Source organism: Akebia trifoliata, chromosome 4 (assembly GCF_017979445.1).
Source record: "Akebia trifoliata isolate Shusen 1 chromosome 4, ASM1797944v1, whole genome shotgun sequence".
Classification (NCBI taxonomy): domain Eukaryota; kingdom Viridiplantae; phylum Streptophyta; class Magnoliopsida; order Ranunculales; family Lardizabalaceae; genus Akebia; species Akebia trifoliata.
In genome coordinates, this window is record NC_141378.1 from 10,318,852 (window position 1) to 10,337,595 (window position 18,744).

Sequence of the window (18,744 nt, forward strand, 5' to 3'; positions counted from 1 at the left end):
GAAACTCGACAGTAAAATTGGTGAACTTGAGATTGTATATGTGATCTATATTTTTTGTATTCTTTCGACTTTCATATTAGGTAGATCTTCTCGAAATATTCAAAATACATATATTATAGTTGCGAAATGGGCACTCGAATCAAAAGTTACAATATAATCATAAAAAAATTTATAACTCAATTTTGTCATAACACAAATTTAAAAAACCTAATTATGTGAAGATAAGAAAAATTATAGTTTAGATAATTCAAAAATATTATAACGATAGATGAGATTGAGGGACTATTAAGAAAACAAAAGTTTACTAAATGAACTACAGTGATACCATCTAAAAATTAGGGACTTTCATAACTAGAGATGGCGGTTGAGGGATTAAGTAACAAAACAAAAGTTTGCTAAATGAATTATTAGGATACCCTTCAAAACTTAGGGACTATTTAGAGAAAAGTCCCTCCACTAGCTCCTTTGAGTAAGTTTCTCTAGATTTTTATTTCTAGTACAAATGAAAATGACAAATAATTTGCAAAGAAAATTAGCTTCATGTGTTTCATGCTTAAGCTATCGTTAATTAACGACCTCTCGATAGTCTACACTCAACCAAGGCCTCCATTTTGTGCCATCCGGAGTTGGATGACTTCCCAACTCCATGCCTCCACTTTGTACCACGTGGAACACCAACTATTATTTACCTAAACTCCTCTAAAGTTAAAACAATCACTCCCAAAGCCTTGCTTTTTAAACTTGGTTACAAATTCTTCCTTCACAAAAATATTTATTTTTAAATAAGTTTAAAAAAATTATTTTAAAAAAAATTATATTATTCAATGATATTGGATAAAAAAATATTTAGTACCAATACTTATAAGCACAAATCATAGTATGTTACCTTACCTTTTTTATATCACGATTAGGTTCTTAAGTAGCAAATACTTATATACACAAAAGATATTACAGAAAAAATATTTTAACAATTATGAATAAATAATTTTTGAAAAGAATATATTTTTAAATATTAAAAAAGTAAAATTAGATAGAATATAACCTTGTTGATAATTTTTGTGCTATTTTAAAATATATTGGTAAAAAAGAAAAGATTAATGAATACAGGAAGCCCCCATGTGCAAATATCATAAATAGTCTTCATGATTCATTTAAACAATTGAATTAGAATAAGTAATATATTATCGCATGGCCTTATAATAATAATTTGAATTGTGATAATCTGACTACCTAACGTGACAAACTAATCGACTCTCTTGACATGATAAGTTTGGGAGCCGTAGATCTATACGTCTCAGGATACACAACTGCACTTTCCCATAAAAAGTATTCCAAGAGAACTGTGTATCTCGAGGTGCATAGATATATGGCTCTTGAACTTGAGACTTGATGGAGTGTGCCATGTGGGGTGATCAGATTTTTTTTTATTTCTACCCAAGACTAATGATTTTTGAACTCACCTTGACAGTCGGACTCAAAAACTCTTTGATGTATCATGTGCAAAGAATCGTAGATTCTTTCGCCCGAGATACACAACTGCAGATGGTAGGTCGATTGTGTATCCTAAGGGATAGAATCTACGGTTCTTTGCCCATGCCATGTTGGCGAGTTTTGAGTCCCCAGTCAGGTTAAGTTGAAAAATCAGCACCCTTCTACTCAATGGTTTTCGTGGAGGAAGAAACTTTAAGGGTATGTTTGATTGCATGGAAAGTCACTTTCCATGGAATTTGAAATCCATGGAAAATTAGTTGTGGAAAATAGGTAGGGTTGGAAAATTAAATTCCATTGTTTGATTTCACTTGGATAAAATCATGGAAAAAATATGAGAAAAAATAAGAAGAGGAGAAGGAGGATGTGGCGACGACGACGACGGCGGCGGTGGCGGTGGCTACTACGACGACGACGGTGGCGGCGGCGACGATGAAGGTAAGTGAGGAAAATGGGGGGAGAACTTGGTGGTGGTAGTGGCGGAGGAGGTGAGGGATGGAGAAGAAGAAAAATAAGAAGAAAGAGAGAGAAGGTGGTCGGAGACGGAGCCGACGGCGACGGTGATGGTGACGATGGCGATGACGACGATGGCGAGGTTAGTGTAATGGTGGTGGTGGTGGTAGTGGTGGTGGTAGGGAATAATTGATGATGGAAAACATGGGTGGATTTCATTTTCCCACCCATATGGGTGGGAAAGTGAAATCCATGATTTAGTGGACTTTTTGAATGGGGTGGAAAATGAATTCCATTTCCATGTGCAATCAAACACTTGAAAAATGTCATTTTCCATGGAAATTGATTTTCCACCTTATTTTCCATGTGCAATCAAACATACCTTGCCCTTGGGTTTGGGGTTGTCATGTAAATCTTGTGCTAATCCCTATAAAACAAGGACCAATCTCTAAGAAAAATTTGTTTTTTCCTCTTTTCTCTTATGCGAATGGAAAAGTCCAAAAAAAACTACTCAAAATCACATTTAAGACAGCATTAAACATTTTACTCAGATGGTATTACGGTAAAGTATTTCTACCGATTCTTTGTCAAAAAGAATCCTTAAGAAATCTATATTGATCCTCAAATCTACCTAGAAGATATTGTGGATGTTTCTTTGACTGTTACTTAGTAACCCCCCCTCCCCTCCTCTCCTCTCTCTCTCTCTTTCTCTGAATTACATGAAGGAGATGACCAGCAAAGAAGTTGTACTTATTGAACCAACATCACACAACATTGAGTGTTGCATGTGTGGTGACTATGGTTTGCTTTGTGAGCTCTTCCAATGTTGTGTTTGTCTCTTCAGATCTCAACACAAGTAAGAAACAAATTCTCTCTCTCTCTCTCTCTCTCTCTCTCTCCATATGGGTTTCCAATAATCTTTTCTTTCTCTCTCTCTCTTTTTCTCTTATAGATACTGTAGTAATCTTTACCCAAAAGCCCAATCTTATGAAGTCTGCAATTGGTGTTTGAAGAAAGAAGAAACGAAGACAGAAGAGACCCATAGTTTCTCTTTTTCTTCTTCTTCATGTAACAAAAGTAACAGCAATGAAGATGAAGACAAGAAGAGAAAAAACTATAGAAGATCAACATCTAAGTTGCATCTCAACAATCCAATTGAGAAACAAAGATCTCAAGATCGATCCCAGTTGCGAAAGAAGATCAACGCCTCTGATGTTTTCACAAAAGAATCATCTCTTGCAAGGAAGAAATCCAAAAAGATATCTAACACAAAGATGGCAAAACAGGTGTTTAGATGTAAGGTTCAAAGGTATAAGCTGTTAGAGGAAGTGTGTGGGTGATGAAGATAACTAATCTACAAATGGTTATAAATTTTCCTTTTTTTTTTTCCTCTAATGGTTGTGGTTAAATTTATGGCGAGTACTCTTATTACTTATTGGTTCATATGCATATAAATTTTTGAAAATCCAATTCTATGCTGAATTTTCATATAATAGTCGCCACTACCAAAAATCAGTCCATTGTGACATAAAAAATTTGAGTCATGATTCCGAACGGTGTCTACATAGCACGATTCGATTGGAAATTAATCACATAGGACTGTGTGCAAGGTTTTGTTAGGAGCCCAATGTGTTTTGAACACCAACTAAAGCATGTCAGGTAGACACAATTTATAAAACGGGACACCGTATTGAATCCTGAGTCCTAAAAATTTGGTGTTCAATACTACAATTCATGCAATTTGTGTCCAATAAGTGGTTAGAATGGGGAGACATTCCTCATTGATTCACTAGGGAGACTAATCCCTAGGAAATTTGTATTTATCTTCCCATCTCAATGGATCATTTGATACCAATTGAAAATTTTCTTTTGAGGTTATTAACCATATAAAAAGTTAAGCTGAAATAATTTTGATTTAATTAGATAATAAGAATTTCGTACAGATCATTGGGAGTGATCAGTATAAATCAATTATTTATTTATATTCTCAAAAGATTTAAAGAATAATAGCAAGGTGAGTTAGGTGGTTGTGACTTGTGAGATGGGTTCACACTTTAGTGACTCTTAAGGATAGATCATCTTGACTTCGACTCCATCCCCTTTAAAGTTCACACATATTGTACTTTAAGATCAGAGATATTTATTGGGTTTTCTCTGTAAATATTTTCTTTCTTCTCAAGTATTGGATCTGTAACTTTTATCTTCTTAAATTAAATTTGTGGTCAAATTGGAAAATAAGTGAAAAAGAGTTGAGAAAAGGATTGAAATAGTTTTCTCCCTTTGTTTGTTGTGTCCATTCTCTCTTCTTTTAGATTTCTTATTAAATTTGGGTTTTTTATAGTTACATCCCTCCTTAATTAAATAAATTACATATAGCTTCTTGAAAATGGAAACATGTCCCTCGTGAGCATGGTTTTGTACAAATCTAACATTCTAACCGCAAATGACGTATTCATCTTTTTGTTTTTTTATGCTTATTTCAATCACTATTTTGTCTCACACAAAGGAGAGATTTTTTCATGTTTTTCTCCTTTTATTATGTGTTATTCTTGAATTTCTTATCACAAGCCAAGACAAAGGAGTGGGTTAAATGGGGATAAGAATAAGTTAAAATATCCTCTCCACTTGTGCAAGATAGGGTAGGTAGGGCTGCAAATGGATCGAGTTCAGAAATAATTTAGAAAAAATTATATAATGGGTTAGGATATGTGTATGCATGTGTCTATAACATGTTTTGTCCTATGTAAGTTAAAAGTTTCGGATTGAGTTGATTTTTGGTGAGGATGATCTCTATGACGAGGAGATCATCATCACCAAAAATCAGCCAATTCTAAAATTTCTAACCTCATATTTATGAGTTGAAGAATCGTGGACCACCCCTTTATTGTAAAGTACTTTTGACAAGGTTAAATCATCCTCACAAAAATCAGCTTAATCCGAAACTTTTAACCCACATAGGATAAAACACATTGTAGATATATGTGTACACTGATCCTGACCCATTATATAATTTTTTCTAAATTATTTCTCTAACTCTTGAGGACAAAGAATCTGTATGTATAATGATAAGGAGTAAAAAGGGGAAGGGTACCAAGGTTCAAAAGTATGGAGGTTACAAGAAGAAGAAAGTCCTTGCCGCCACCTTCCTAGAAGATGTTCCTGTAGTTAAGAATGCATTTCTTAAATGTTAGGACATCTAATAGGGGTTATGAGTGATTTTTTGCTTATAGAATTTCTCGTCACAATGCTCACAAACTTTCTAGTGCGTGCCACATCAAGCCTAATGGGGTAATTGTATAAATTGGAGATGCCACTAAATACATGCGGGCTCATATGATTGGTATTCCAGATTCTATGAGCAATGTGAGCTAAAAAAATTCGGGTGGTGTAATGTGTGATAACTAGTTGATTTTGATACGTGTCAGATTAGATTACATTATAGTACTTTTATGTGACATTAGAGTTTTTTATTTTATTTTATGATGGGGTTTTTGAATCTATAGGCTTGACTAACAAGGGTGAAGCAACTAACCTCTTAAAACATTATATCTCGTCCAAATTCCCTAAGTACATGCAAACCACACATACAGGTAAGTAGGGATAAATCCTTGTAGGTGGTTAATGAGGGGATTTGAATTCAAAACCTCTCCTTTTTTGAAGGGATGCCTTGACTTATGCCTCCACCTAGTTAATTTTATGATTTAGATTTAGGAATCAAAATCAACACTAGATTTTGGATTAAGTTGGGTTTGAACCAAAGTCTAGGGTCTAGGGGTTAGGTGATTAGATCCCGAACCCATCTGACTACAATTCAGTATCTACCACGAGTCATTAACTGATTTGGGATCATTCCAATTGGTTCTAAATATGCTATTAACATTTGGTGTGTAAGACATATGTGAAAACCATAAGTGATGTTGGAAATTTCAAATTAAAAACAAGAATATTGAAGGTAGAACAAAGCTACCCTAAATAGATATCTACATGGCATAATAATTTAAGAAATGAATTAAATTAAAATCTATCATAAAAAGGAGTCTCAGTGGAAAAAATAAAGTTTATCTTAAAGTGGAAAGAGCATCATCTAACTCCTTGATTAATTGTAACTAGTAGCAGGTACGATATGCAAATGCACATGTATTACAAAAACTAAGATATAAGCATGATTATCACTTAGTTATAGGGGTTGTTGGTTTGTAACATGTAGGAGGCTTTTTAATTATTTAAAATCTAAATTAAGGATAATTTGAAAATCTGTATGACAAAAGAATATTTTTGTAATCTTAGAAAACTAACATGTGATTCTGGTAGTGACACAAGGTCATAATTCTATGAACTTTGACAAAAATAACCTTGATAATGATAATAATAAGGCTTAGTACAAATGTGAGCGTAATTTTGGTCTTTACGACTGAAAGGTTCCTTTCTCCAATTATAATGGTAATTAAAGAAGTAAACACCATGTAGTATAGTATGGTTGTATAATATTTTTCCTAGTGAATCGATTCTTTGGAACCTAAGGATTTAGTCGTCGAATTTGTCAACAAAACCTCTTGTTTTCTCCGAGTTTCTCTTGTATTCACAATCGTATGTGTGCTTCTATCCGAGAATAGTTGATTATTGGGGAAAATGATCTGTTTGAATGGACCCCAAAATTCAAATGTTCCATATTTTCTTCTTCTGTTTTTGAATGTGTAAACTTGTATTTGGAGGTACCTGTTTTTCACGCGCAAATGATGCCCACTAAAATGGGCTTTAAAGGACTCTTTTCCAACCTTAGTCAAAATATAATTTTCTTCTTTTGAAATAATTGTACAATGAGAATATAACAATCTCTTAGTATCAAGTTAGGGTAGGTGTAGGTACTACCTCTCATGCATATCTGGTAATTTCTAAAACAGCTATGTTTTACGGAATCAGCCATGTTTTTTAGTACATATTTACGACAATAGTTGTGTACCCAATTTCGATTTTTTTTTTTTGACGAAAATAATTTTCTGATGTGTGGTGGTTGCAGGGATAATTTGACGAACTTACCTTTATCAGAAGAAGGGTAAATAAGTAAATAGAAAATGTGATTGTATATAGTACAATATATAGTCACTTTGTTTTTAAAAAAAGTTTAAAATCGTTTTCATACATATCAAAAAACATAACTGATTCAATAGTTTTTGCAGTCGATCATTTTCATAGAACACCCCCAAAAGAAAAATTAGAAATATAAACCCAAGAAATATTTTAAGAGCATCCATAAAATTAGATTTTAAAATTTATATTCAAATAATAGAAATAAGGGGCTGGATTATTGTTTTAGGAAAATGGTAAAATATTGATTTTTTTTTTTAAATTTAAAAATAATTTATTTAAAAATTAAAATATCAAATGGTTAAGTGTTTATTGCTATGACATCTCTATACATAAATTAGTTCTCTATCCAATTCTATAATAGAGAGTTGTTAATTAACAAAAATAATTGTGCTAAGTTGATGAATCAATGGCATGATACCATATTTATTGAAAAAATTACTGATAGGTTAGGCCAAGAAAAAAAATACATGATAACATTGGCTTGATGCCACATTGTAGAGAGGAGTAAAATCCAAACACTTAACCGCGTAACTTAGGGAGCATATCCTTTGTAGCATATTTCTTCTGTAGTTCTTTGTAGCACTTTTCAACGATCAAGAATGCACCACATCATCAAAACCGTTACATCTGACCATTTAAGCTTAGGATTTTACTCTTTTCTCTATGACATTGTGTCATTGATTTGGAGAGCTTCTATTATCACACTAACTTTAATTTGCTAATGCCACCTCAAGATGTGTGCTAGTTCTTTGGTGATTTACATATGAATTGGGGTGTCATTAGCAAAAGTTGACGTTCTTGATTTATCAGCTTAGAATGAACAATTTTTTTTCTTCAAAATATCAAATTCGGATTCCCAATTCTAGTAATTGGAGTATTTTTATCAAGGGTTCTTGATTGAACAAGAAAAATGATTTCATAAAAAAATGTGACACATACCCAATAATTGATGAGATATATAAACTCTTTAGGGTGGCTCCTAAGGGGTGATTCAAACTAAAGACCTCCATTTCCTGCCCCCTTTAGGTTAAATAAAATGTGATCTCTAAGTCTATAATCATGCATTTTCCCACCTATCTTAAGTGGAAATTTTTTTGCCTCACCTACATTCCACTCCCACCTCTTAATGTTATTATCTAATGATTACCCGCACCAATATCAAATTAAAAATCAGCTCTCTTTTCAATATTTTCCTAAGTATAGTCAAATGTAACCCTATTTTGCTTGATTATTTTATTGTAACAACACACACAAATCTCTTCTCACTCAACTATTTATTGGACACAAAGCATATAAAAATTTATCCCTGGATTCGACTTTCAAACATGATATCCGTGTGGACCCATAAGCTTGAATACAAATTAATAAAATTTGATATGATGTGAACAACCATGATTCTTTGTTCTGACGTAAAATTCCATAAAATAAAATAGATAAGTTACGGGAAGTTATATATTTACCATAACTTCTCGTATCTTATATACTTTAATACAATACAACATAATCTAATACTCTAAATACAATACAGATAAGGAGTACACATATACTTCTAATTACTCACAAAAGGAAATACAAAAAAGGGCTATAGCCTGGTGTTTAGTTATATATCTGATCATCACCCACACACTTCCTCTAACAGTTTATACCTTTGAACCTTAACCCTAAAGACCTGTTTTTCTATCTTTGTTTTGAATATCTCCTTGGATTTCTTCAATACAAGAGAAGATTCCTTAGTTTGATAATTGATCTTCTTTCGCAACGGTGATCGAGATCTTTGTTTCCTGATTGGGCTGGTGAGAGTCAACTTAGATGTTGGTCTTGTATAGTTTTTTATTTTGCTGTCCTCATCATCTTCATTGCTGTTGGTACCTTTGTTACATGAAGAATAAGAAGAAAAAGAGAAACTATGGGTCTCTTCTGTCTTTGTTTCCTCTTTCTTCAAACACCAATTGCAGACTTTATAAGATTGGGCTTTTGGGTAAACATTACTACAGTATCTATAAGACAAAAAAGGAGAGAAAATTAAGATTAATGGATGTAGAAACAATAGAGAGAGAGAGAGAGAGAGAGAGAGAGAGAGATTGTTTCTTACATGTGTTGAGATCTGAAGAGACAAACACTGCATTGGAAGAGCTGGTAAAGCAAACCATAGTCACCACACATACAACACTCAATTGTGTGTGATGTTGGTGCAATGACAACTCCTTTGCTTGTCATCTCCTTCATGTAATTGAGAGAGAGAGAGAGAGAAAGATGTTACGAACAAGGCAAGAAAAGAGAGAGAGAGAAAGATGTTACGAACAAGGCAAGAAAACACCCACAATATATATAAGAGTAATATAATTGTCCTTCTCATGTGGCCTGCTTGTGGGAATGGGTTTCAGTTCAATTAGCTTGACGCAATATAATAATATCTGTTGATCCTGTATTCATGGGAGTAGGGTAGCTACCTAACTTCAGGTCTCCATTTTCAACCACGTTGAACTTTTTTTTTTTTTAGTGCTGCTTATTCATGAAGTGTGTAGCAATACATTGATAACCTGAAAAAAAAAATCAAATCAAATCAAACGATTCGATTTGAGTTTGTTTTGGGTTATTTAGAGATACCCCTCCATGTTTTGGTGAATATTTGAAATACCCTCCCATACTATGCTTGATCTCGGTCATTTCTTATAGACTAATAAAATGACCTTAAGTGCCCTCATCTTCAATTTTTTGCCAAAATCCTAGGACTGGAATTAGATCGATTCGATACCGAATCAGTATCAAACCACTACCAATTTGAAACCTTTGCTTTGATTCAGATTCGATTAAGATTTCATTCAATCCAAAATTGATCTGTGGAGGAGGTTGAAGACAATGGGTTTTGGGGAAGAAATACATAGGGTTTGAGGGGGGAGAGAGAGAGAGAGAGAGAAAAAAGAAGAAGAAAAAGGATCCTAGAGAGGAGCCATGGGAGAGGTTGAGGAAAATGGGTTAAGGGGAAGAAAATACCTAAGACTTTTGCAAATAGGGAGAAGTTGAGGATGATGGATAATTGAGGGAGAAAAATTAATTAATTAATTTTTTTTTGTTTTTTTATTTTTTGTTTTCTTTTATCCTAATCGTTGGATTAAAGAAAATATGTACTTTATAAAAATGTTTTCTTTATAAATTGATTCGAGTTGTTATTGGATTGGGTTGAGGTATATCCGAATACCCAAATCCTATTTTCTCAGATTGAATAACGAATATAATTTGACCTATTGCCAACCCTACAAAATCCCTTGATTTTTCTTTCTAAAATCAATCATCTTAAAGTTCTTGAGCAATATTTTTTACCCTTATATTCCACCTTAAAATTTTTGTCTAGTTCAACCTTCAAACCTCAAGATACGATTTTTGAAAAAGTAGAAGATGATGAAATTTTAGATTAAAAAAATCAAGGATATTCTACAAGAATTTTAAAAAATAAGATTGAAAATAATTCATAGAATTTCAAGAGATCGAATACGATTGATTTTAGAAAGAAAAATAAAGGATTTTAAGCGAGAGGTTGAATATTAGAACATAAGTCATTTTTCATTTGCCTATAGGAGAAGACCAAGGTTAAGAGGGGGTATGTTATCAATTTGAAAACATTGGGGGCATATCCAATATTTACCAAAACATCAACAAGACACCAATATTTCAACAAGGGTGGTGGTTGTGAGATGGGTTCACTCTAAGGACCATCTTGACTTGGACTCCGTCCCCTTCAAATTAAGTTCACACAGATAATTGTACTTTAAGATCTCCATTTATTGAGTTTTCTCTGTAAATAATAATAATTTCCTCCTTGAAGTGACCTTTGTCCCTCCAATTTGATGAAAGTGGAATATAAAGGAAGTTAACTTTTATTTATTGACTGTCTTTTATCACTTGGGAATTGTTTTATCTCTAAACATGCTTTTCATTGAAAAATGTATGAGTCGTGATGGGGAGACACAAGGTGATAAAAACTTGTGGTGTCGTCTATATTTACTGTAAATGCTTTTCCGCGAGATACAGTAAAAAGCATTTATGGTTATGTGTGCATCATCACATCATTTTTATCATTTTTGTGTCATTCTAGTATTTTCCAAAATGCAAATACACTTTTCATTGAACATGATTTGCCCAATTCCAACATACTTCCTGAAAATGATGTGCCCTAACTATTTTTTTTTTTTCTCTCCTATTTAAATCATTATTTTGGAGGGCTATCAATTGATCTGATCAGACCCAAAATCCATTCCAATCCAATTACTTTTGACATGGATCAAGGATTTGGATTTCAATAACGATTTCATCTTATAATTAAGAATCTGATTTGATAACCTATTGAAATTGTGTCCGGACCAACTATCTCTAGATCCAATTGTTGTCAAATTTTGAATTTGGAACAACTAGAGACCCAATTTAAAAAAATCCATACAACAAGGATTCAATCTGACATTAATCTTTTATCGGATTGACATTAATCCAATTCAAACATGATCCATTGACAACCCTATTCATTTATCTCACACAAATGGAGTAGTTTTTCATTTATATTTTGTTGACTTTTATTATTGCATCCCAAGCAAGACAAAGGAATAAGGTTGAATGAGGATGACACCAACTGATTTCTTGATGCAATATATGGCAAAATATCCTCCATTTGGGAATAATCACTCTCTCATAAGGGTGTGAATGGGTACTAGTTACCCGAATTATTGATTACTTGATTTTGGATCAACCATCATGGAGTTGATTATTTTTTTATTCGATTCTGATTATTTATATTGGGAACTGGATCCTGATTATTTATAAGCATATTAAGTAATGTAAATGTTCTTCAACTAAAATTAAAATATAAAAAGAATGTTGAGTCTGTCTTCTTTCTTTGTTTTTGTACAAAGATGCATTCATATTTATTATTACTTCTCAAATCTCTTACAAACAAAGAAGACCTAAATCCTATTGTTTTAAGGTTTTCTTTATAAAAGTTTGATTTGTTTGAAGAATTCATTGTGGGTTTCAACTATCAAATGAGAAATTACATGTTGGTTTTCTTTTCTTTTCTTTTTTTCTGTCAGAAAACTATTATATATCTTATTTGGTACCCGATTGGTAACATGTATTTGTAGGGACAATTTTAGTCAAGGGTTCCATATCCAATACCAAAACTAATAAGAACTATAACCGATGTTTTATTTAAGTTTCTATTTTGGGTATATGTAGAACTACACCCATGGTATCACCCTTTTTTTCATCTATTTGAAGTTGTAGACCCATCACAAAATGTTGATCCCATCAATCAGGGTATATTGGCCCACTTTTTGGTGGAGTAAAAAATAATAATAAAAATAACCCTTAATATTGATCACTAGCTAGGGTTGCCAATGCGCCTAACTCTGTGTTGGTGAAGGAGTTTAGGTGTTAATTAACCCAAAATGGATTTCTCAATGGAAATTTCGGATCCAATAAGTGGTGAGAGTTTGTAGGTTGCAAGTTCGATATCCAATATAAGTAGTATTTCCTTGAGGCCACTTGTGAGGGTGCACCCTCACTTACCTGGTGTGTGTGTGATATGCGGGCTTTGCACATGCCTGAGGGAGGGACCCATATGCCTTGGCTTTAGTCTTGACTCTTTCCATTCCCCTAGTCAAACGTAAGTTTGGACATCCCCATCATAAATTTATAAAAAAAAGTTTAGGTGTAAGTTTGTGGTGTGCTAAGCCCAATCTATATTTAGGACTTGGCTTGGGCTTGAGAGTTAGGCCAGTTATACTATGTTATAATTTTATTTATAATACATTATAATTATGGGGAATGCTAATGTCTAAGACCTCATGGGATGGGATGGGATGTTAGCACTTTCTACTATATTCATTTTTCAATAATATTATTGATCATTTTGTCTTTTAATGAAAAAGATAACGATAAATTAGTCTTTTACATAATAAATGTTTGTTGCATTGATTTTTAAAGCTTTTATTACAAATAATACATTTAAATCAATAGACCAAAATACCCTTAACATTTATTATGTAAAAAACAAACATTTATCATCTCAAAAAATATTTATTATATAAAAAATTTATACATATATATATATATATATATATATTTTAGAGTTGCTATTGCCACACTAACTTTTACCAACGCCACACCAATTATGTGCAATTCTTTACTTGATTTATAAAGGAATTGGTGTGATATTAGTAAAAGTTCGTGTGGCAATAATAACTCTCTTTTTTTCATTAAAAAATAAAAAATGGACAAAAATATCATTAAAAAGTGAATGTAGTGAAAAATGTTAACGTCCTTTTGGGGTCTTGGACATTAGCATTCCCTTATTTGCATATATATTTAAAAAAAGAACACTTGAAATCATATACAAATCAGGTTTGCTTGGATGATTTGTCAATCAAGTCAAACTTGGACATAGGTAATTTTTATTTTCCCCAACCATTAGACAGATCAAGCTTGGATTAAAATTTTGAAGCCTAATTAGCACCACGTTGTTTACAGCCTAACCCGAGCTATTGATGAGGCTTTTGACATAATTGAATGAAGGAACATCGTTGGTTCAAACAATCCTAATTTGGAAGTATAGGTTCATTTAAAAAAAATAAAAAATAAAAAAGACCAAACATTCACAGTTAGTAAATAAATTTTAAAAAATGTGCCATGTGGCATTTTGTTGGTAGGTCCACAGCTAATTGAATCATATTGCCCAAGTACAGGTCTTGAGGAAGAGTCATTTTTGAGTTGTCAAGGGCATTTTCGGTATTATAAGGAATATACAAAGGGGAAGTCGACTTTCAGTTTCCACACGCGTCAACGAACGACTTGACCCAAATGATGAAAAATCCAATAATTCGTGCCGTTTCGCGTGGGGTGATATTGAAATTTTCCAAATAAAAACAAAACAGAATAAGATATTATTTTAATACAGGAGTCAGTCAATGATGATGACATTATTTAATTTTCTGAATTTAAGGAGAATGGTTAATTTTCCTAATAAATGATGTAGGCAATTGAAAATAAAAATGTCAAAGTTGAGGGAGATTATTGTTACTTTGTTATATACGTCATCTTATATGGTATGTTTGCCAGTAAGTTTTAGGTTGCCTAGAACCTATTAATCCCAATTTTCTTAATAGTTAATTAGAACTGAATTAAGAAGGTGGCCTTTTGTGTGTTTATGTACCACATATGGAAGGAAAGATGCAATAAGATCTACCAAGAAAAATTCAATGGCCTGAAACAAGAGCTTCGAAAAATTATTGAAGATATTCATATTAAGTTTGAGGATACTTTAAGCGAGATAGAAGACTCCGACTACAATAGATCTTTCTTGCATGCTTAGGGTACCAACGCTACATTTGTTCACAAACCTAATACTTTCTGCTCTTAGTTGAAATCCAATCAGGAAGTATTTGCTCTTAACACTGATGGTTCGTATACAGAAACTAGAGGAGGCTATGGGGGCAGTCATCCGCAACCAAGATGGTGAGGTTGTGGCTGCCTTAGCCGGGTGTGAAGACCCAAAATCGATTATATACCATGAGATGCAAGGTATTCTTCTTGGGTTAAAGCTTGCTAAATCTAAAGGATGCTCTAAAATCTTAGTTCAATCGAACTCCAAAATGGCAATTAAGATTTTAAATGGTAAATGGAGCTCCTCTTGGTACGTCCAGCACTTGGTTATGTCAATTAAGAGCTTATTGGCTAACTTCAATGTTGTTAATTTCTTATATATATTTAGAAAAGCCAACAAGATGGTTGACTTCCTTACGTCATTTCTTCCTTCTTTAGACTATTCGGAGATTGCTTGTAGATCTTTGCCTACCCTTGTTTCTCTTCTTTCCCAAGATAAAAGATGTTGTCTTTTCCTGAGATTGTAGCTGGTCTTGGTCTACCTTAACCCTGTTGACCTTTAAAAAAAAAAAAGAATTTATCTTTCAAAATACAGTAGAGAAATTGAATTTCAAACAACCCTTTTGGGTAAAACTAGAGAAGACTAATGATAGTGATCTCAACCATAGTTTTAAATTTCGAGACGATTATATGGATTGGATCTCAAATTAATATTAGTGATATCAATGGGCCATGATGATCATAATTGGGTCTCAAATTAATAATCCAAGCCCAAACCGCATGTATTTGGATTGACCAGCAAATTTTCAGATAAATTATAAAAATACAGATATAATCATTATAAATTATCAGGTCTGAGAGGCCTCACTCTAAAGCCCAACCCCAATCCTAGAGAATTGGGCCTAGCCCAGCTTATAAATTAATGGGCCTACTGAAACAACCCATATTGAGTCCATGATGGGCTGGGCTAAAACTCATATGATCGACAACCCTACTTAGTGATGGTAACATTAGTTATTGAAAAATAAAATAAAAAACTACACTTTCCGTCATCATAACTCTGATGTCAAATGTTAGATTCTTCGACTCCTCAGTAGTCGTCACCACATCTCGGATAAGATTTCAAACCTTGATTTCTGATCGCTTAAGTTATATTTCTAGATGGAATGGTTATGATTGTCCAATGACTCTAAAACATCGAGCATCATATTATCAAAATCCTAGAGTTAGTGTTCTTCGAATGATCTCGATTTATTGGGAAACTAGAAAAGAGAAGGAAATTTATTGGGAAACTAGAAAGAAGATCCATAGTAAGTGCTTATGTTTAAAATATCTAACCAATAATTGGACTAAAAATTGGTTTAATCTATTGGATCCAAGTCCAATTTATAACAAGTGGATGGGATCTAAATCAGATCAATTCCAATTCAAAGTCGATCATACCAAAAATTCAGATAACTTCGGAACTAAATCATGGATTAATTGGGTTCCAAGAAGGATCCTATTTGATAACATATCAAATCCATTCTAGATCAACCATGTCCCAATTTGATATATGAGAAATTATGTAAATTGCATTATTATTATTATTATTTTGTTTTTAATACTATTTGAAGTTTATTTCAATTTTTTATATCAAATCATCAGATTTGATTCAATCCGGAACCTAATCTGATTGTTATATATATATATATATATATATATATATATATATATATATATATTATATATATATATATATATAGATATATATATATATTTTCAATATAAAAAAAAAATCAATCCGATGGTCATTGGATCGGTTCCAACTCCATCCTTATCGTATTGTTCTCGGGTCTACCCAATCCAATCCTGACCCAATCATGACAGCCCTAGCCCAGGGGAGGTGCCCTTTTCAACTAACTTATTAGGGAGGGGTAATTGTCCATGGACACACACAGACACACTATAGTGTACCCTATATTGATTGTGCTTTAAGGGCAACCCAACCCAAACCAAACCCACCCTTTATTCCTTCAAAGTAAAGTAGTATTTCCTTTAATCTGTTTTGTTATTTTGTTTCCATTTGCAACTTCACATTTCACCTAGACTGCTTTGCCTTGTAAATTTCAATAACTTTAGTAATCAACATCACTAACGGTCTCTTTTTTCAAATACTTCATATTTAACGTCCATTTCATCCTATCTGTGACATAGTCACATCTCCAACAGTCTTAATCGATCTACTATGTATTAAAATGTGGATGAAACAACATAAGGTTGCAATGAGAGTGGTGTGTAACATGGGACAACAAGGGAACCACTCCAAACTGGTTTTACTAGGTCTATCACTTCGATCTAGACTATCGATCATGATTTCCCCACTCTCTTTTTTTTAATTTTTAATTTTTAATTTTATTTTAGCCTTAATGACAATTGGTTTGTGGGTATTGCAGATTCTTCGATTTCGTCACTGGATGCCTCTCCTGATCGAATTCATAGCAACCACATGTGGCACAGAAGAGGGGTGAATTATTTATAATACACCAATAAGGATATAGACACACCAAATAATTTTTTTTTCTCTCATTCCCACTCTATCTACCTCTCTCTCTCTCTTAAGCATGGCGGGGAGAGAAGGAATAAAGTGCACTTAAAAATATGAAAAAAAAAATCTTATCCCTTGACTCCTCCATATTATAGGTTTAAAACTTGTCGAGTTGAAATTGGAATTTGAGTTGACTTGGCCTCAAGAGTCGATGGAACAAAATCATCGACTCACCAAATCGGCTTTAGTCTGATTGAAAATGCACTAAGTCGGGTCAAAAACTCAACCGAGTTATTCTACTATATCCAATTTTTTTTGTTGGAACATAGATATTTTATTTATTTAAAATGCTAAAAAACATATGTTATTTGACTCATCCAAGTCGACTCTTGAATTTTTGAATTGCCTTGACTTGATGAACTTTTGAGTCGAATTTTCAAGTTTTTAAACGTAAAATTTATAATCTATTTAATTCAATGATTGGCGTGTTATAACAAAAAGTTTGTATGGCAATATAAACTCTCTTTTTTTCTTTTCTCTTTGGTGAATATATTTTGATGTACTAGTACTAATAATGGTGGACAATCTGAATCAGATTAATATTGGTGAAGAACAATTGGGTATTAAAGGATCAAAGAAGATTGATCGAGGCACTATCATCATGTCGAAAGAAGAATTGAAGATCCGCGATGAGCTAGAAATCAACATAGAAAGAGATTTAGAAGAAGAGATAAAAGATGGTATATATCATCTAGCTCTTCGATTGCATCGATTATATCAACACCAAAGGGAAAGAAACACAAGAGAATCATCCACAAATTGGTCTAATTCAAGCAGAAAGAATGCTTTGTTTTCGGAGTTGAACGTAACAATCAAGATGGAAGGAGGTTCTAAAATCGAAATAAAAGAGATCAAGAAAGAATGTCATGAAAATGGTCGACCTAGAACTTCTATAATAGATGAAAATCAAGGAAAGAAGTCTCATAGTGCCAAAGAATTTGATTGGGTTCGGACTCTTCGGTCTGGATCAAGTCATGTTGTTGGTAATAAGAAGCATGAGATCTCACATAATATTAAAAATGTCAAAAAGGAGAGTAAGAACTACACCAGTGTTTCGAGGCAGCCACGAAAGGGAGGAGCTTATGTTCAAAATGTGAAGGTACTTGAATTGGGATGGAGAAGTTGAAGAATGTTTTGTGCAGCAGCACCGCTGCACCATTGCATGAAGGGATTGATCTTATACTAATATTAGCTCTTTATATGTCTTAAGTGTGATTTTTATGAAGATTATTGTCTTGCTTTAATAAGACTGATGAAGGACAGGTATCCTTCATGAATACATGATAAGATATTGTAAAACAAATAAACCTCTTTGTTGTAAATCTCTGTAAACTGTAATTTCTAATTGTGTATTTTATAAAGCTGTGTACGTGAGATTTAAGTAATGGATTTTAGTGTCCCTATTGCATGTTGGGAAACTTCCTTGACATTCAACCACAGGGATTGTTGGTCTCTACATCCCACAAGGGATGTGAGATACCCTATGTTATTAAAAAAGAAAGATCATAGTGTCATGGACCTAGTACCATGCAACACACACACATTTGTGTTTAAATTCTTGGAAAATTGTCGCATACCTAGTCTTCCATTGCTTAGCATCCGTGCGTTACTCAACCTATCTTCCCAATATAACTTTCCAATATCACTAAGTCAACTTTTCCTCCATGTGTCCTAGGATTGTTCCAACTCAACTAAGACACACACACACTCACACAAGAAAACATGTACACACTTGTGTTAAACTCTTGGAAATCTGAATG

The 18,744-nt window shown here is 33.1% G+C and overlaps 1 protein-coding gene and 2 long non-coding RNA genes across 3 annotated transcripts; 2 read left to right on the forward strand and 1 right to left on the reverse strand.

Moving 5' to 3' along the window:
* The first annotated feature begins 2,431 nt into the window (after positions 1 to 2,431).
* LOC147403689 (uncharacterized) lies at positions 2,432 to 3,386 on the forward strand. The gene is made up of 2 exons (XR_015177203.1): positions 2,432 to 2,797; positions 2,894 to 3,386. It is a non-coding gene; the product is annotated as an uncharacterized LOC147403689 (long non-coding RNA).
* Positions 3,387 to 8,424: 5,038 nt separating this feature from the next.
* Positions 8,425 to 9,686, reverse strand: LOC147403690 (uncharacterized). The gene is made up of 2 exons (XR_015177204.1): positions 9,122 to 9,686; positions 8,425 to 9,026 (listed from the first exon to the last, which is right to left on the reverse strand). It is a non-coding gene; the product is annotated as an uncharacterized LOC147403690 (long non-coding RNA).
* A 7,744-nt stretch (positions 9,687 to 17,430) lies between these two features.
* On the forward strand, positions 17,431 to 18,402 carry LOC147403691 (uncharacterized). The gene has a single exon (XM_086437678.1). It carries the CDS (start codon positions 17,499 to 17,501, stop codon positions 18,108 to 18,110), a length of 612 nt encoding a protein of 203 aa, XP_086293804.1. The 5' UTR covers positions 17,431 to 17,498; the 3' UTR covers positions 18,111 to 18,402.
* Positions 18,403 to 18,744: the final 342 nt, after the last annotated feature.

What these genes read in the sequence shown, in the direction of transcription:
- LOC147403691 (XM_086437678.1), top strand. Translation starts at nt 17,499, where the DNA reads ATGGTGGACAATCTGAATCAGATTAATATTGGTGAAGAACAATTGGGT.